Consider the following 19,894-nt stretch of genomic DNA (forward strand, 5'->3'; position numbering starts at 1 on the left):
ATTTCCATAGTAAAATTGACAGTAATGCAGCTGCGGTTAGAAATGGAATGTTACCATAACAGTGAAATTTGAAAATAGAAATTTGTGTATTTCCATTTCTGTTACTCCAATTATTTAAAACCGGTAGAGATGGAGGAAGACGATTTTCATGTTTTTTTTTCTTGCAGACCCGGGTCTGAATGGTTTTAAGGCCCGACCAGAAATATACGATCATTGTCAAGAGGGCGCTGTTATTCTTCTATCAAGGTTATGTTCAGTTTAGTATGAAAAATTTAGTTCCAATGAAATTCCGCAATGTGGCGCCTGATCATATATTACTGGTCAGGCTTTATAAATATCACGGTCGTTAATATAAAACACTTTGTAATCACTATTTCGTAACAATATTTTTAGATTATATTCAGAACTGTTCGACCTAAAAGTTGCAACGCTTCTGTAAAAAAAAATCTAAAACATTAACTTGTCACTAACTAATTAAATTCTACTTGGCGCTAATAACGACCTCTAAATAGGTTTAGTTTAAGCTTTAAAAACCGCTTCTACAAAGAACAGATTTCAACTCATTTTAATAGGCAAGCAACATAAAAACTACAAAACAAAATCTGTTCTCGCTCAAGCGTACTAAATTTATTTTAATCCTAGGGCATTTTAAAGTCGAAACATTCTCAAGTACAAAGAGTTACAAGTGGTCGGGATTCTGAGTTGTAATGACTCAAGATTCACTCAATTTCAGAAACCTGTGAAGAGTAAAACTAGTGCGTCATACATTTTTTATGTTAACGTTAACCATATAGTATCCATATCGTTAACCTGTACGTTTAATAGTAGAGCTAATATCAGGTAAACCTTACAACCGTAAAGTTAACCTGATATGAGCTCAAGTTTATAAACGAACTATTTGTTGGTGTGACGCACATTTTCACAAGTAGCTAACAATGTTTAGGTCAAAATCAAGACGTAATAGAGATGCCACGAATAGCCTGTTACATATTAAACTTGAATAGCGTTACATCCAAATATATGTGAAGCCGAGATTCCAAAATAGAACAATGGAAATTATATTCTTTTTTTCTGTCTTAAAACTTAGTCTTCCCTATTTAAAAGTAAAGGGTATATAATAATATATTGTTGAATGAACTGAATAATAATATTTATAAATATAAATTGACTGAAAAATATATATTTTTTTAATAATTTTTCAGACCCTTTTTTGATATTGATCAACGTTATTCAAATTCCGTTAAAGATTTGGTTTGAAAACGATTCAGAAACAATTTCTACAAAAAAATGCAGTATGGTGAAAATTTGGGTAAATTTTTGTAGGTTCAGTGTACTAGTATTACCCTGAGATTGTTTCGTCTCTATGCTTACGTGTTTAGGAATGGATCGGCTCCCTGCAACTTCATCGAGTCAGCCAGCGACCCCGCCAGCTCGGCCGCCGGGGCGTACTCTTGGAAATCCGTGTTCGTGTAGTCCGTCCCGTAGTCGGTATTCGCCGCGTAATCCACCCAGTCCGGTTCCTGGGCGATGAGCGACGGGATCGGCGACAGGCGGCCGACGGACGATGCGTTGGACGACGCGCGCTGTCGGAACGTCTCCGCGTTCGCTGGCGACAGCTGGAAATTGCTGCTACGCGCAAGCGAAAAAGCGTCAAATAAATAATTTGAAGGAAAACTTTGGATAGTGCCATTGCCAGTACTAAAGAAGACAAGTAATTTCTTGGATGTATTCTACCCATCTTTTGTATGAAATGTTATGTTTGAGTATTTATATTGCACGCTTTAAGGCTAAAACGGCTTGATGGATTTAATCACGTGGACTTTAATATTTTTTGTAATAAATTGGGTTTTTCAGAAGTGAAGTTTTGATTGCTGCTTGTCTTTTTATACTGGCGTCATTATCCAAAACTTTGTGCAAATAATCAAAATGTACAGCAGAAAAAAAACCTTAACGCTAAGTCAACTGTATAACTAAATTACAGAAGAAGAGAAAACATGCAAATCTAATGCCTAAATCGCTCTCTAACATATAAATAAAAATCGTAACGGTAAATGAAGCGATCACTATAAAAGGATTCAATGGTCAGCGCGGAGATATGATTATTGCTATCTGTGATGACAATATAACGTTGTAAGAAATGTGCCTCGGCCGTTGCTGAGCACAGTGTTGGTAAACAGTCGTGTCTCTGTCCTTTGAGATTCGACTTGGAATTAAGCCAAAAAAATCAATAAAACTTGAGTATTCTGTAAAGACTAGATTTTTTTAACACTATTTTTAATACGCGTTGTGTCGTAACGTAACAAGTGAGATTTACGCAATGTTGTTTCTTAGCGACAAATTTATTACTCCTATTCAGACTTAATGAAGAACGATTTATGAAGATTTTTGAGTTTGGCTCGACTCGGGACCTAAAGCTATCGTCGCGAAGCCTACGCTACGCGTATAGTTTCGTGAAAATGAGTCAAGTTCTTCAGACTCGTGAGACTCGAGTTTTTACCAACTCTGCTGTGAACCAACGAACAACGACCATCCAAAATAACTGTAGATTATTCTCACTATCCGATATTCGGCAATAAAAAGGTTAAATATTGGCGAAATGACGAGATCCAACGTCCACATAACTCATCATCTAATGGCTGTGCATGATTTAAAACCTTTTATCATAAAGTAGCAGAGTTGCTATAACTCAGTTTTATTGGCTTGGTCAACGGTATGCCGATGGTTTTATTATAAAGTGTATGTTTCGTGCGTGCCTCACTTTGTATCTAGCAGTAATAAAATTTCAATATTTCGAACTGGATGCCGTTTAATAAAATATGGAGTCCCGTCGAGATTTTGGCAGGGGTTGGAAAGCTTTGCCCGTGTAGGTAAATTGTTATGCTTTTCTGTCAAATTAGTATCAGAACTATGTTGTTAAAGTGCATCGTGCTCTTTTATTGGCTCAAAGCCACGACTGTTCCAGTTCCCGTCATATCTATGACTGTTATCTGATTTTGAAATCTCGTAACTAAGTCTAATAGCTGCTACCTACGTTCCAATGATACCATCTATAATAATACTTCTAAAATAAGCAGGGAAATATGTTTGAGGCTACGTACCTGTGCATGGGTGATTCTGGGAACATGTCGAGACTTTCAGAGACGGAGCTGCTGGGGCTGGGAGTGGCGTCGGCTGTGGCGCCATTTCTTAACGCCTCCGCCTGTAAGAATAGCACAATTCATTATTAAGCACTAGAATGTCCTACATTTTCTCACCACTGTCGAAAAAGGAATGTATTTTTTTATTACAAACATGAACCTTTATTCCAATCTCTTTTATCCAGTATAACTTTTGAATGGATTAAACAAATGAGCACTACACTATTCTAGATTTTAGCATTAAAAATAACGGACAGCAAAAGCGCGTGAGCTTTACATGAAAAAGTCAGGTGGTAAAATTTTGAATGAAATGGTATGTAACAGTAGTACTAAATAATATTAAATACTTCATTATTTCATTGCTTTAAGTGTACGATAAAACCATTTGCCTCACGTTCTTACTAGTGTTAAAGAAGACGTAATGTAAAACTGATAAATTAGTAGGTTAACATGGATTAAAAATAGCGTCATTGGTTAACCACAAAGTAAGGAAACTGTCTATGATAGTATGACATATTGTACATTGGATCATTAGTTCTTTAATGTGGACTCATGTAGGACTTCGGTATTTGTAATCTTAATTCCACAAACCGGTAGGGAAGCTATAAACTTACAAGCAACAGTTTTGGAATGATGAGTACGGCTTTTCAATTGTACCATCGACCTCACAGTTAAATGACGAAAAGTATTTTTTTTTTGCAAAATCATACTAAACATCAGTTAAATTTTGTATTTTTCTAACAAATCGAAATGTCAAAATGTGAGATAGGGACAAACAATTATCAACAGCTTGTTAGAATTGGAAATATTTTTGTAAGAATCCACCAGTTGCCCAGTGACCTCAAGTCGAAAAAGGGGGTCAACCTCAGAATGAGAGATAATAAGCTGGAAACTCGTATACAAAAGGTGTATAACTAGCCAGCATAATGGTGTTCTTAAGGTTCTCTTAAAAATCGAACATCTTGTGCGCGTCGGAAGTTGCTGCTAGTACGTACCTTCCGCTTCACCCTCCCTCTTCTCTTCTCAAATTTAGACTCGCCATAGAAGCCGTCCGTCTCCGCACAGACTTGCCAGGCTTGGCGTCCGGGTTGCTCATCCACCAAGACGACTTATCCGTGGCCAGGAATTTATGTCACAGGCAGTTGGACGAAGTTCGTTTAAATAACGTTTTTAACGCTACCTACCTTCTTGACCCTTCCTCTTCTCTTCCATTGATGCTGCCCGTCTCCGTAATTTGTCGGGTTTGGCGTCAGGGTTGATATATGTCACAGGCAGACGTTATTACTAATAAACGTTTTTAACGCTACCTACCTTCTTCTAGACCCTCCCTCTTCTCTTCTCAAACATGGACGTCTACGTTGAAGCCGCCCGTCTTCGTAATTTGTCGGGCTTGGCGTCGAGGTTGATATATGTCACAGGCAGACGTTATTACTAATAAACGTTTTTAATGCTACCTACCTTCTTCTTGACCCTCCCTCTTCTCTTCTCAAATTTCGATGTCTCCATAGAAGCCGCCCGTCTCCGCACAGACTTGCCGGGCTTGGCGTCCGGGTTGATCATCCACCAGGACGATTTGCCCGTGCCTTCGTTCTGCACCCGCATGAACCGGTTGTGCAGCGACAGGTTATGCCGGATCGAATTCTGCAATAGACATGCGTTTATGTAAAAATTGTCATTTATATTCGAATCACTAGGCGTATTCAATACATAGTGTTGGGAATAACTGTCTTAGATTTTTAAGTCAACTCAGTTTTCTCAGTTTTTTACATTTTAGTCATTTAATACGCGGCTTACGTTCATGTTTGACTCGCGTCGCCTCTGTACAACACTTACATTAAGGTATATATTTTAAACTTTAAAAGTGTCGAAGGAGTCCTTATTATCTTTTTAAGTTTATCTGTGAAGACTAAAAATAACAGTGTTTGTGACTAAAAAAACCCGAGAAGTCTTATGCGCAGTTACACATAAGAATTGAGTCCGTACAGCACTAGTAGGTACAAAAAACGTGAAGCTCTGCGCATATTAATGTGGCGAAGCATTACTAAGTGCCAGTGTAGTCAAATAGCTCGTTGAGGTAAAGGAGGCTATAAATAGCCGGCCATAAACCGAGCGAATCGGCAGGTCGCGGACATATCCGGGCGACCACTTTGCTAACCACAAAAATTCTATTTTAATTCTCGCTACAGTTAAAAGTTAGTGCAATAACGTGTCCTATCTCACACCGGCAATAAAATCTCACAACTTTTTCCCGTCGAAGGAATAAAAGCGACCGCAGCAACGAATGAAGTTTAGCAATAAAGGAGTCCATAAATAATATTCTGCGTGGCCTGTGAGAACTGCCACTTACCGGTATCGTCTCGGCTTATGTAAATATGTGAAGTTTTTCTTTTAAATCATAAGAAATTCGTGTCCTTCTGTCTCGTTTTTTTTTTGTTTTCCTTATGCATTTTTTCTGTACCTAACTGTATGTAGTTATTTATGATTTTATTTCAAATATAAAGTAATTTTAAGAAATAAACATATTGCGAAATTAAATGCTATAAAAGGATAACAAAAAAAATCTCAATCTTGTATCTTTCCTTCCATCGTTCACGCGTTATTTAGCAGTGACGACATACCCAAGTCCGGATTCGCGATGCATACATTCTGGTTACCACTATAGCTTATGTAAATCACTTTGATTTTCTCGCAGTGTGCCATGGAAATGTTCAGTTTGAGGAGCGTTATGCAAAAATATGAAATACGCGGGAGCGCCGATTCATTTTTACCGCAGTAAGAGACTGTTATGGATCTAATATCTTTAAGGGTATATGTTCATATTTTCCGATGCTATAATACAATTTTTCCAGTTTGTGTTTGAGACATTAACTCCGTAAAATGTGGTGCCCATGTCCCCACTATTGTATGTCGTCGTAGATTATACGGTGTCCTCATTTGAAATATTTTTTATCCCCGACCGATTGGAATTTCAAACGATGTCGCATGAATGTGATGGACGCTGTTCTGTAACCGTAGTATAAATTTAATTCGATAGCGTGACGTGACGTACGCGTTAAGTTTCATTTTGTATGGGATTTTGAGTTTCCAAAACGTCCCTCTTGGCGCGCTGCTCAAAATCCCATACTAAAATGGACATAACGCAAACGCGAAGTCGTCACGCTAATCGAATGAATTTTACACTAGGGGCTCTGGTGTAAAGTGTAATATTAATAGAACGTACATAGCTTCAATTTTACGATCAGTAGGTTACTAGAACGAAGTTAGCTGTAATTATTTTTTTAACTCAACCTAGAAATAATTGAAACAAATGTTATAGACTTTTTAAAAGCTTTTGTTCCCAATAAAGACTCCTGCGTTATGATATTATAATTTTAACATCATGGCATTATACCGTGATATAAAAATGCACTTACGCAGTTAGTTTATCACATACGAAGGACTCGAAACTGAATTACAAATGAAACATCATCTGGCGGGTTAATGTATGTGCAACAATTGGACGAGTATAAATCCAGCAAAATGTGGACAAGTCCGGCGATTTATCAAGTGTGAAAACACACGCAACAAATGGCCTGTCGACGGGCTGATGGATATGTCGCCAGGAGACCCTACCACGCGTTTAACGCGACACGTCCGCAAGTCATGTCGCTGACATGTTGCTTGACAACCTGACTTACTCGGAGCTATTAAATTATCACTTGGAAATGTACTATACTGAGTATAAGTATAACTTTACTGACTTAACTATGTATGATATCAAAAAAAAAAAAACAGACTAAGTTACGTCTATAATTAGTAGATAAAAAAATAACATAATAAAAAAAACCTGTTTGCCAATGAAAAAAATTGTATTGACTGAATTGAATACAGAAATAATATTATTTGATTTGGAAATGAGGTAAATGGAGGTGATGATGAGCTCTGTAGTCGAACGTGATTTTTGCTTGAAGTTTCGAAATTCTAATATTGGAAATGGGTCAATAGAACAATCTCTAATGTATACAAACTGCTATTAAAACCACTAAAAGACCAACTAAGCTATTTACCTAGAGTCGCAGTATTTTAAATATACAGTCGAAATAACTTCTCTACTTTGTTGAAAATGGGGAACAAAGCAATAAATATATCTATTGGGACCTTTTGTTTAATGCAGTTTCAGCATTCACCGGGTTACACTGAATATCCGAATTATTTATTGTCTCCGCAAGATTATGAAGACACGTAGTAGCGTTCGCGAAAAATGGCTATCGGCCCACGCACTACGAAAATGTATGTATCTAAAGTAATTGGTTGATTTTATCGGAGCAGTTTTTTTAACACCCCAATCTCTGATGGACTTTCGGATTAGTTGCAATTAATTAAATAAAAGGCTAAGAATAGCGCTCATTAACTACTGAAACTCGATAAAAAATGAGAAACCTGAAGAAGAAACTTTCTCGTGGGTGTGACGTTGCGTTGAGTTGCGTCAGTCCCCCTTTTCGTTTTGTATTTTTAAATAAACTAGATAAGAGTACAATAGGTAATCAATTTGTATAGTCTTAGAAAAAGTTTACACCTGAAATCAAAGGGCAAATTAATACTAAACTGCTTTAAATAACATTTCTACAGCAACATCGACTCCCCTAAAACTTTTAACAACGATACAAAGTCTAAAATTAAAGAATAGATAGACTTCTATTAGTATAAGTGTTATTATTGGTTTTTATTTACATATATTTGAATTTTTGCGTAGGTTAAGAGGCTTTATACTAACTATGTGGAATTTCCCAATTAAGATACATAGTTACTACATATTCTCACAATATTGCTGAGTCGCACTAAGGTTAATCGATTTTTCTGCCTCCGCGGCATCACGTACGTAATACGTAGGCTTGTAATTTACCTGTTTTCTTTTTTTCCGGGGCGTATACATTACGGCTTCGGCCGTATTTCAGCATGCTCTGGTGGAGATTGAGCGGGCTGAATGCCGTGTTTTATGCGGACGAATCAAGAAATCATGCATTCCATGTCATGGCTTAGACGTGACGAAGCTGACAATGTTTGACGGTTGGAAAATACAAGGTCAATTGCAATTAGAATTTTTTGCTTAGGAATTTATTTATTTTATTTAATAAACAATCAGAGAATAATTAAAAAATAATAAAGATAGATAACCCTTGGAAAAAAGAAATCCTCCTAAAAATAATTTACTGCACCCATACAAAAAAAAGGAAACTTTTAACCTACCGGCATGAACGTCATGGTCCTTAATATTTGTAATTAAAATCAACAAGTCTACATCACTTTTGAATCCAAATTACGATTGAAATATTCTAGCAATCCTTTGGAATCACGGCTCCCATTAACAGTGCCTACTAATGAATCCCAAACTATGTCAAAGAATATTAACAAGGTTAACCGTCTATCATATCGGTTCGCCCGCGTTTTGTCTACGGCAGGATTCGCGGCGCCAGCCAGACCCTTACAGGGTGAATTAACCGTCTCCCCGGCTCCCCTTAAATGCCCCGTCGACTTAAATTTTGTCGAATTTCTACTCTTTGCAAAGTAGGGCGAGATGTAGTAGGCTAGTTTTGGTGTGAAGTGTCTTTGCTGTGTTTTATGGAGTTGGTTAAGTACAGTTTTTAAGGTTCTCGCTACGAAGAAGCTTTAAAAGATGGTGGTTTTATTATACCTACTTACTGTAGTAAAAGAAGTATAGTTTGCGACATATAATGTATTTAGTTTAGTGGTAAGTACGAAGTTAAATTAGGTGTTAATAATATTTAATTTGTCTTCTACGTTTTTTTACTATTCAGTAAGTAATAAAAAATAAAAATAAAAATTACCTTATGAGGACAGGGTGTAACGTAGTGGGATTAATTATCATGATTACAAATCTTCTTCTGTAAGTATAACAATGTTTGTGTAAGATGTATGTAAAACAAAGTGTCAGTGACTTTATCTTACAACACTCCTCTTCAGCAATAAATATAAAATCTTGATAAATATAAAAAATCGTTATTTTATGACTACTTATTGGGTTCCCAAGCGAAACCATACCGTAAGTATCATGTTATGAAACTTATGAAAGTCATAGAATGTTTAAGCAGATAGCTATGGCTCATTTAATTAATAAATACTGTATGTAACAAGATTTGCAAATAAAAAATAAAGATTTTGCTCTTGTGGGATTGGCTACAGTAGGTACCATAAACTGTTATTCCACAAATCCACAGCCAACGCACTGTATACATCATCCACTGTTCTACGATATCATGTTACGCCATACTCAGCGAATTGAATTATGATTTTGGCATTTTATGGCCTCACGGCTTCAGAGGCAACGCCGCGGATTGTCGATTCCAAGTGGCTAATCGACATTTCCGATTAATATTTCTGGGATCTCCATTTTACACATATCTAACGTATAGGGTATTTTATTGGACCTATTTCGATAATATCTCGAAAATTATGAATCATTAGGTTCCTAGACTTATATATCAACCGGGATATATATCTTTAAAAAAATCTGGCAACCCTAGAACGCGTCCAGCGGTAACGTTGAAAGTGAACACAGCCAACACGCGCGAATGAGGGTAGACCGAGCGCGGTTACCCGTGAACAAGATGCATATAATTGCGTCGAAATATCGGGAGCTCGAAAACAACACAAAAGGTAATTACGGTCCATATCCCGGTCGACATAAGTCTAGTGAAACTAACCGTCAATTATTCAAAACTGTCAAATTAGGTTCCTCTTAATTCCTAGTGAAAATAAGAGACACTATGGAAAATGATAAATGGTGTCGCCGCAACGTTGCGCCAACGTTTCATCGAGCAACAGCCATAGAGTTGAGTAGGCGCCGACCCTCGGGTAATGGTAGTGTGGGGTCTACTGACTGTGGGGGATCCTATAATTTATTTTAATGTAGCCTTGTCAAAAAAGAGTCTATAACATTTAATAATGTCGTACGTATAAAAAGATTAAAAAGGAAATACAATAATTATGTCTTTCAAAAAATAAACTAGGAGGTATGCTACCTATTTAATTTTCGTGTATGTATTTACGTGGCAAGTTATTTGAATTTAGAACATTATAGGTATACAAACAAATATAGCAAAAGACAATTCAATAGAGTTAAGACATGAATCGCCTTGGGAGCGTCTGAAACGCAGAGCGGTCGCGCAACCGAACGATTCTGAATTATTCACGAGTGAGTCAGGGTGTCGCAGTTACTATTGAGTTATACACAATTACACATACGATACTTTAATTTTACTTCTTTGCTGAAGCTAATATATTTAGAAACTGTGCAGTAACTTGGTACTGCCCGCGATTTCGTCTGCGTGGGATGATGATGATAAAAATTATCCTACGAAAGGACATACTTTCTCAGGCTTCAAAGTATCTCCATACCAAATTTCATCTAAATCAGTTCAGCGGTTTAAGCGCAAGGTAAAAGACAACTGTTACTATCGCTTTAAAAATAGTAATAGGGATAGTAGGGATTATGTTTGGACGTATTTTTAAGGTTGTTTTTACTTTTTGTTGATTATTTATTACAAATACTCAAATCTTTTTATTTTCTTACAAAGTTCAATAGCTCTAAAATATAACAACAACCGTTAGTTTTTTGTTCCGTCCCGTGTTTAACAGAAGCGTCACAATTCATGTCATATAAATGCGCATACAAAAATTCAGTACGATTGATAGGTGCCATGAATGAAATTGCGTCTCGTAAACTGTACGTTCTCAGACTAAACTTAGGTATTATGGAAAATTTTACATGTACAAAAAATATACAACAAATTCTTGTAAATTTCACATAGTACTAGAGTATTATATGATCTGTGGTACTAGGTAGTTATATCACTACTAGTGAAGGACTGAAAATGTAATCAATGAGTGTTTAATATTCATGTTATATAATATAAGACGCACCATAGAGGTTTCAATTTGATCAGAGGATCATGCATAGAGTCATATAAAAACAAAAACCTGCATAAGCTTACAAAGTAGACAACTACGGGTACTAAGTTAAAAAACAGCAACTTCATTGAGTTTGGGTTCGGTAAAAATGGAACTGGATGTCGAAATACGCGAAGTAAATATGTATTGACAAACACAATGCAATGTACTTACACACAGCCGATTTAGCCTAAAGTATTGAAAAAGATAAATAAAAAAATAATTATAAAATTTCCAGGACCAAAACGAATTAAGAGATATTCAATCACCAAGTCTATCAAATTCCCATCAAGTGTCAATTCTATCAATAAAACCAAATCGGAAGAGAAAATGGAGCCATTCCGAAAATCCTCGAGGTGTTAAATCAAATAATAAATAATTCAAATTAGGAAATCGCGATTACACAATAGGAGGGCAGGAGGGGGGAGTGAGGCCGAGGCCGCAAACGTGACGGTACTGGGAAATTCGGAAGAAAATCCAGACGTGTCAACCGCCATTGACAAATTTAATTATTCAACTTAACGAAACGTTAGCGAGATGACTTTTCCCGGCGCCGATAACTAAGTACAAATAAATTCACTTACAGCTGCCGAAGCAAAGTTTAACTTGATAAAACATTGAAATTTTAGTAATTCGATTGTGCGGAGGTTGGATTTTGGAGTTGGCCTGATTTGAATGTCATTTCGAATCATTTTCACGTTTGAAGTCGCATAACCACCAAGCTAATGCTGGGAAATATTATTACATTTTCACGGGGAACAGTGGCTTATTCCATGTCAGGAATTTCATCTGGAATTAATGCATTGAAAATTTCAGATGCATTTGAAAAGGTACATTAAAATTTATAATTTTTTAATAGGTACTTGAAGATAATAGTCGAATAATTTTCGAGGTTTAATCTATGAACCTCCACTTTTTATTCCACTACATCACAGGGAAGAAACATGCAGCCCCCTTAATGATAAGTGGCTTTGAACGCGTTTAAATGCCGCAAAATAATCTATAAAAGTGTAAAATTATAAAAATTTGGCTCGGATTTTTTAGACGTTTGTCGAAATTATTGTTGAAGAACTTTTATGTAAAAAATTAAAGTAATTAAAAGAATCAAATTAATCTATCTAATCCCACTAAAACCTTAAGAATTTTGTAGGTAAGTGAGTGAAATGTTACGCCAAAGCTCAATGATGGATTCCACGAAAAGTAAAGATAAATTCAGTTAAACAATTCTCTAAATATTACATGCCAAGTTTCCTCGAGCTTACAAACGGGTAATTGTGTGAATTAACCTAACAATTCCATGAGATGAGAGGGAATTTAATATAATTTATTGAGTTTTGGCTCTTGAAGAAATTATTACGATTGTTTCGTGGGCTCAGGAGTTTGAATGACAAGGTCAGGTGACTTATTCAACTTTCACTCCAAACGTATGCGTTCAGAATAAAATTATAAGTTCGAGGGGCGTAATTTAATAAATCAATTTGCCTTCGTATAGTATTATTTAAAGCTTTTGTTACCATGAAAAAAATATATGCCTTAATTTTTTTAGATATCGGAAGTACTGTCGTGCGTGCGATAAACTATTTGGATATAATTAGGTAAAGTGAGATTTTGTAATACAAAGAAAAAAATTAAAGTAGCAGGTTTATTAAATAAATATAAAATACCTACATTATAAATGTAATTAAATAAAACGCAAGTAATAAATTTAACAGCGTTAAAAATGTCAATAAGTTCAAGTTCGAATTTAAACTCAGTATTTGGGTGTTGATCACGCATCACAATAAAAAAAAATACGTAATATTTTACACAATTTTTTTTTGCCAAAGTAAAGCTTGGTGTAAGAAAATCTAATTCAAATACCTATATATTCTCCTATTTAACCTTAGAAAAAAACCGCAACCTCCCGATCTTAGGCAACAGCAAATAAATACGCAAGCGTGCTCCAAACTACGGATCCGTGGATTTATATCTGGGTTCCGTATAAATCACGTTAATGGTCCGGCTAATGTTCTGCTGAGATAGGTGTAGGCAAAACAGAAGAACCCGTAAGAGCTCTATGGTTTTATTGCCTTCTAACTTTCTAAAGCGGTCTATGGTCTTTAAGTAAGTTCTTATGTTCTAATGTGATTAAAGCCGAATTAAGTGTGCTTCTGCTATTATTTTTGTCCATGTGTTACAAAAGTTCAGAAATTCCGACGTAATTTAATTCAATTATAAAACTGATTTTTAAATGTGAGCTCAAATAAATACAATTTTTTATATTTTGTAAAAAAAAATATATTATAGAATAATAAGACACTTGCAAATAAGTGCCATCGTTTAGCATCAATCAATTCAATGTATTGTGTCATACAATTACTGTCAAAAACGTTGAAACACAAACTTTATTGAAATTAATTACAGATCTCAATATTGACTTCTAAGCGGCGGGCAACAATAACCGTATATAATAATAAAAAATAACCTTTTATATGTACAACATAAATCATGCTATCATCTAATCGTAGCAATTAGCTTTGCGGTATAACTAATTAAGCTAATCGATAGTTCTGACTAGTGCTTTTAGATAACCTAACGTCAAGGATCGGACCAGGGTCTATTACGGAAATGTTCAATAATTATAGAGCAAAGAAAACTATCTATAATGCATTTGATATAAATTTATGTTGGCAAAGAAAAATAAGATCAATTCAATCGCTGAAACTCGTAGTTTTCCCTAATTTTCTATTCGAAGAACAAATAGACAAGGTAGATAAATAAAAATATATGGTCATCATGAGTCATCTGTGAATGATTCAGCAGGCATTCCATTTTGACAGGCTGTCTCTTAGTATTTAGTCTGAGCTACACGAGAGCAGGAAAATTTACACGTACACATTTGTTTCCAAACAAACTCTGGGAAACGAAGTCGCGTGGGCCGATACCTACTCGTGATAGTGACGAAGGCTCCCTTATCAACGACCTCGTGTCGATATCGCACTATATTTAGATCCAACAATGCCCTACAAAAAGATATCTTGTATAAAAAATCAAATCCATAATATTGTTATATAACATTGTTATAGATGTACTTATATATACCATTGTATATTTATAACTACCCCCTTAACCTTTATATTAATTTGTAAGTGGATTGATCAATTTCACTTTGTACGATGATCACTATACGATAAGTAATTGCTTTTGTATTATTTTACATTAACTGTGAACATTGTATTGAGAGATAAATAAAGTAAACTAAACTAAACTAAAGTAAAATATTAACTGAAAATCTTAAATCAATGAATATCATTCAAATTTATTTTCAAATTGTAATTTCTACTAGATATTAACAATAAAAAAAAGAAAAATAAAGAAATGTGTTATGCATCAGCAGATCTATTTAAAAATCTCTGGATCTACCGTAATCGCATTAAACCGTCAAATCACTTCACCATTCCAAAGATGAGCAACATTTAAATAAGCGATATGTTGTATCGTCATAATTATAATAAAAAGTGAATTTTATATGCTCCGCGGCGGTGTGTGGCTCGAAGTTGGCATTTGCCCAGATCTAAATTCGACTATGATTGCTCTTGACCACACCTTTTTTTAACGTTCGGGAAATGCGTTTACGCATGCCACTTGGCCCGGGGGAACCAGGAGCGATGACTGACTAACCTGTGGTAGGACTACCGTCTACAACCACCAACACTCCTCGCTGTCGAGCATGGCTCCATGCCTGAAGGGTGGTCCGTTGAAGTCCCCATGCTGGACGCTTCTCGAGAGAATGACGCGCCATGTCTACCTGTGTGCCACATTCATGACATATGGGGGATTCTTCCCTCCTTATGCGGTGCAGGTACTTACCAAAGCATCCATGGTCAGTAAGTATCTGCACCATGTGAATAGTCGGGGTTCCCTGCCGCCTCTCTACCCAGCGTTCCAGATACGGCAGTACTACCCGTGTACTGCCCCTACCGTTGACAGCCCATATTATGCTGCGTCGAGCTCTACCCTCCAGTGGCGAAGTGTCTCTATTTGGGCTAATGCCTGCTAAGAGGTAAGAGTGACTAAACAAATGAAGAAAACGTTGGATGGAAACCACAAATTCTTCACATACTTTGTCATAAAATTAAACCCAGCGGTGAATTCAGACAGCAAATTCTGAAGATACGTTTACTTAAGAAATGCATCCATTTAAGTAGGTACTTATCTAATGCAAGGATTTTTTTGCATCCATTGGTTAATAGAATAAGAATGACTGTTTAAATTTTATACCCGATTGTACGCGAATGACGATGGAAAATTAAAACGTTCTTCATTCGACAGATAATAACTATCGAAGCCTAAGTGATCCCGAAAATGTAAAAAAATGAGGGGAGATATATTTTGCGGCAGAGAACGAAAACACCTTTTCAGCGCTAAAGGGGGTAACCCATGAATGGGCCGACGATGAGACGGTGGGAACCCTGAAGCACCAACTAGCGGTGCCAGTTTCTTAATGGAATTGTATAAGACAGAAAAAATACCGGGAAGGTACAATGGTGCGAGTGGTGTTTGTAAAGAGCAAGATTAATCGTCTGGGAGACGCGCCCGCGGCCGGTATCGGTGCTTCCACAAAAATTAATCATTTTTAACGCGTCATTGTCGCGCGCGCTCTCTCCCACGCGTGAAACTTCTCGCTAATTAAATAAAAATTAGGGGATCGTTTGACAGATCACGATCTAATTTTTCACTTGGCAGATTTTTACGTGACGAATTTTTACATCTGCCATAAAATCCGTTAGTCAAATTAATGATGCTCGGACCGGAAATTCCGGAAAATCTCTAATACCCTCGCAGATAACGAAAGAAAGAAGAATTACATAAAGCTTTCAGAAAGTGTGATGTAATCTCGGCTCGTTTCCATAAACTTAATGGCGAAGTACCTATCACCGAACTTACATATCGCTGTTATAACAACCCAAGTTGGCATATTTGTTACTGCCTCAGTCAGCATATTCGCGTCGAATGACCGCCAATTTATGTGAAAACTTCTTCAGGAGCATGACCTATCTATAGCAATAAAACTTTCCACTCGTCAAGGCGCTCGCTATCTGTTTCGAGAAGAATATCTTAAGTAAATATGCCAGGTTAAAGTTTTCGCACGAAAGTTTATGGCTCGCCTGCGCAATGTGTCAATTCTAGAAGTGAAATATGGCATCGGAGTTGCATGTCGGATGAGACGCTTCCGCGGCGCGCGGTGCGTCGGCGGAGCGGCGGGGCGCCGCGTGTGTTAACAGATACAAATCTCAAAAGTCCAACAAAAGCTTCTTCTAGTTCTTTGATATAAACTGATATTTTTTGCTACTACAGTAAGCGGCTATACACACTTAGGTACTGTTTAATACCGCACACTCCTAAAAATTAAAGTGATTGTGTATTCAAAATTATAAAATTAAATGTCTTCTAACTAACCCTAAACAACCCATTAAGCAAATTATAGAAATCATCAGTATTGCACATGCATTTTACCAAACACCCTTATATCATTTCTGTATTTATACTGCATCCTTGAAAAATCAAACGTCGTAACGTAACATCTAAGACAAATTGGGTAACCCTATTTGGACTCGGCACAACTTCTAATGCATCTGCAAACATGTCAACACATTAGTATGCACTTTAAAAAATACCCAATATACCAAAAAATGCAAAACGTTCAATGTCATAATATTTTATACAAGTATGTAGAGAAACACAAATGCCATTATGCACGCAAATCGATTTGGCGCCCATAAATAATATCAACTGTGTTCCAAGAGTAATCAACGTGAATGATGTATTTCGATATAAAAAGCTTATAGGTAGTCGTGCCTTGCGGAACGCCCAGAGGATAAGTAAGGTATTCCACTTAGCGAATTGCTCCCCGTGAATGGGTACAATTATCATACCGTTTCACCGCTTCGGATGGATTACGGAAAAGTGGCTTTAAAGGAAGACAGGAGACAGATTTTACGACTTAAGAATGAAATAATATTTAACAGACTGAGTAAGTTTTCCGTGGCAAAATCTCAATGATATTCCGGATAAGAATAATCCTTCTATAGAATACAAATATATCTATCAGAATAGAACGTACGGATATTTAGAACGTCCGTACAATGGGTGAATACTAGAAGTATAGTGATTTCTTTTGGGGCGAAAATTTCTTTCATTAACCCGATATTGGGGTCGATGGGTGTATTCAAAGGCGGTCTCTATTACACATGGTCGATAAACACACGGAAATCCTCTGCTAGAATTATTTCCGTATTCTGTTTGGGACAGACGAGTGGGTCCGTCAACCGTTACGTGAGGGGTAATACAACATTTGTATACAATTTATTTTGATGTAAGAATACACTAGACGAACAATAAAGGCGCCTATTTAAATGTTTACCTACTTTTACATCCGTTGTAAATTAATTTCGGCGTAATATGAGACAATGATTAAATTAGGTTCGCATCGTACTCATGAAAATAAATATCTTTATTAGACCTACGAAGGCTACGACCTACTTTCTTCTAAATCATGAGCACGTGTATCAACTCTTTCATGAAACATGTGGACTTCTAAACACCTAAACTACAATATCGATTCCGCACTTGATACCTTACTTGCACATGTTGAAAATTTAGTATCTGTGTCGTTAGGTAGGCGTCCTCCCGTCGCGTCGCAGGTACGTCCGCGGCGCCACATGGGCTTCGGATTAATGGATCATTGCCCCCCTCCCTGCCCTACTATAAAGACGTAAGTCTCTCCCAAATGCACGTGCTCTAAACCTTCTTTAGTTCAACGAAACGCAGATGTGGAACTACTGTTCGACGACGCGCTCCTTCCGCGTGGAGATATACGGCCTTCGCTTTCCCACTTAACACCGTTTGCTTTTCGCTACTAGGTCGAATTTACATTTTGGTTTCTTCAGTTCCCTCATTAGTACCTACTCGTATCTAGTTATTTAAATAAAACTATGTAAATGGTTAAAATTGCGTATAATGTGTACTAGACGTTTAAAGTCTGAAAAATTATATAAATGTCTTATTAGGAAAACGAACCGCCAAGAAAATTTACATTGGCAATCTGGTTGTTTCCACGATGTTTCATTTTCTGTTTGAATAGCGTGATTATCAGAGCTATATATTTACAATAAGACACATTATCTAAATTGGCACATGGTTAAAGATAACAGCGATAAGGCTGACCTAGTGAAATACTCGTAACCCCCGACCTTCAATCTCAACAAGTCGCGAACATTTATGCTCGATAAAACACTTCGAAACGGCTCCTCGTAAATCACCGAGACATCGAAAGTTACCAGCCGAGCACTTAAAGTTTAACGGACAATAATAACTGGCGATGAAAAAAGAGATACGGGAGATGAGATAAAAAGTAATGTTTCTAGTGAGGGAAGGGCTAAGTTGGTAAGTTTTGAGGGATGTAGTAATGAGGCGAGCGGGACAATCGATAAATTTGAATGTTCCCCGGCGCCGCCCAGCGACTTGCAACTTTTTTCGGCAGCGGGGGAACCCGCCACGGTGACGCCACTCAACTGTAGGGCTGTCGGCGCTCACCGCGTGCACTGACTCAATGGCTCGGGAGAAACGGGGGTATTATCGTAAACGTCTGTCGAGACATACAGTGTGAAAGTGTACTAACACAATTTGTCTAATACCTACAGCAAGCGTTGCTGAAGATACGGTACGTCTGTAGCATTAAAATTGCCTTTGTATTTATATATTTAAAAAACTATGTCTGTTATATTTTACTGAGAATCTCTAAGACAGTGAAACGTTCGACAACAATCCAAACTCTCTTAAAATATTTATAATTTTCTGTGACTAAGTTTTAAATCGACCAAAGAAACATATGCAAGATAGTCTACAGTACACAATTGAGTCGTAAACGTTGCAAAAATACATGACCGCTAGACTGAAGCTGTTTAGCTCATGCCATGCTAGCATTTGAAGATCATTTTCAAATGATAACAAACTAGAGTGAAAATGGTTCAGTAATATACATTATTCATAACTAAAAGTATAAACAAACTTCTCTTTAGATAGATTTCTTCGCAGACATAAACATGCTTCAATTAGTGTAGTTTTATGTCTGCGTAATAAAATCTGAGAAGTTAAAAATAACTTTCCCGAGTTAGCAACCCTAGCGGGGCAGGTAAGGCATCCAATAGGCAGACGTGGAAGTGATAATCTTAAAAGTTACATTGACATAGTTCTGTCGTATAAAACCGAACCAAAGTTACAATGTCAGGAACGAATATACGTATATATTATTATACATCCATATCTCCCCTGATTTATTGGGCCTGGCACTCTTTCAAGAAGTAATTGGGACAAAATACGTAAAACCGGTGGGATTGCGAAACTTTTTATGGCTAAGCCACCTTAAATATTTTACGAACGAATCTTCCTTGAGCATTTGTTACTTTGAGTTTCGTAAATAGTGCTTAGGAGTTACGATAATAAATAAATAACTACGTTTCTCAATTCTGACTTAATTGAATCTGAATACAAAATTAGTTAAATCAAAGACTATTTGTATGGACTAGTAATTTTTCTGCTTTATAATATTCATTTGTGGGTGACCAATTTTTGAATACAATTCGTGTACCTACTTGTACTATACAACGCTTGAATTTGAGACAGAGAGACGTATTCGACAGTTCTTTATCAGTTTTATCACTTACTCGTATCACTATATATAAACTAAATATCATTATGAGACATAATTAAAACCACCGACATTTTACTCGTTTGCGAGTAAGATTGCAGGCTCCTGAATTCGTTAGCGT

General features: G+C 36.6%; 2 protein-coding genes across 3 annotated transcripts in view; both read right to left on the reverse strand.

The window, feature by feature from the left end:
- Positions 1 to 19,894, reverse strand: part of LOC134792409 (uncharacterized) — a 729,291-nt gene that overhangs the window by 452,505 nt on the left and 256,892 nt on the right. The window lies entirely within an intron of this gene.
- LOC134792375 (forkhead box protein O) overlaps positions 1 to 19,894 on the reverse strand; it is a 127,875-nt gene that overhangs the window by 20,538 nt on the left and 87,443 nt on the right. Inside the window, exons 3-5 of one of the 2 annotated variants that reach the window (XM_063763660.1) lie at positions 4,596 to 4,778; positions 3,099 to 3,199; positions 1,372 to 1,626 (exon numbers count right to left, since the gene is read on the reverse strand). In XM_063763660.1, the coding sequence (XP_063619730.1) occupies positions 1,372 to 1,626; positions 3,099 to 3,199; positions 4,596 to 4,778 (539 nt within the window). Of the gene's footprint in view, positions 1 to 1,371; positions 1,630 to 3,098; positions 3,200 to 4,595; positions 4,779 to 19,894 lie in introns of both variants that reach the window. The other variant, XM_063763658.1, reaches the window with a different exon arrangement.

The sequence above is a fragment of the Cydia splendana genome, chromosome 7 (assembly GCF_910591565.1).
Source record: "Cydia splendana chromosome 7, ilCydSple1.2, whole genome shotgun sequence".
In the NCBI taxonomy this organism is placed as follows: domain Eukaryota; kingdom Metazoa; phylum Arthropoda; class Insecta; order Lepidoptera; family Tortricidae; genus Cydia; species Cydia splendana.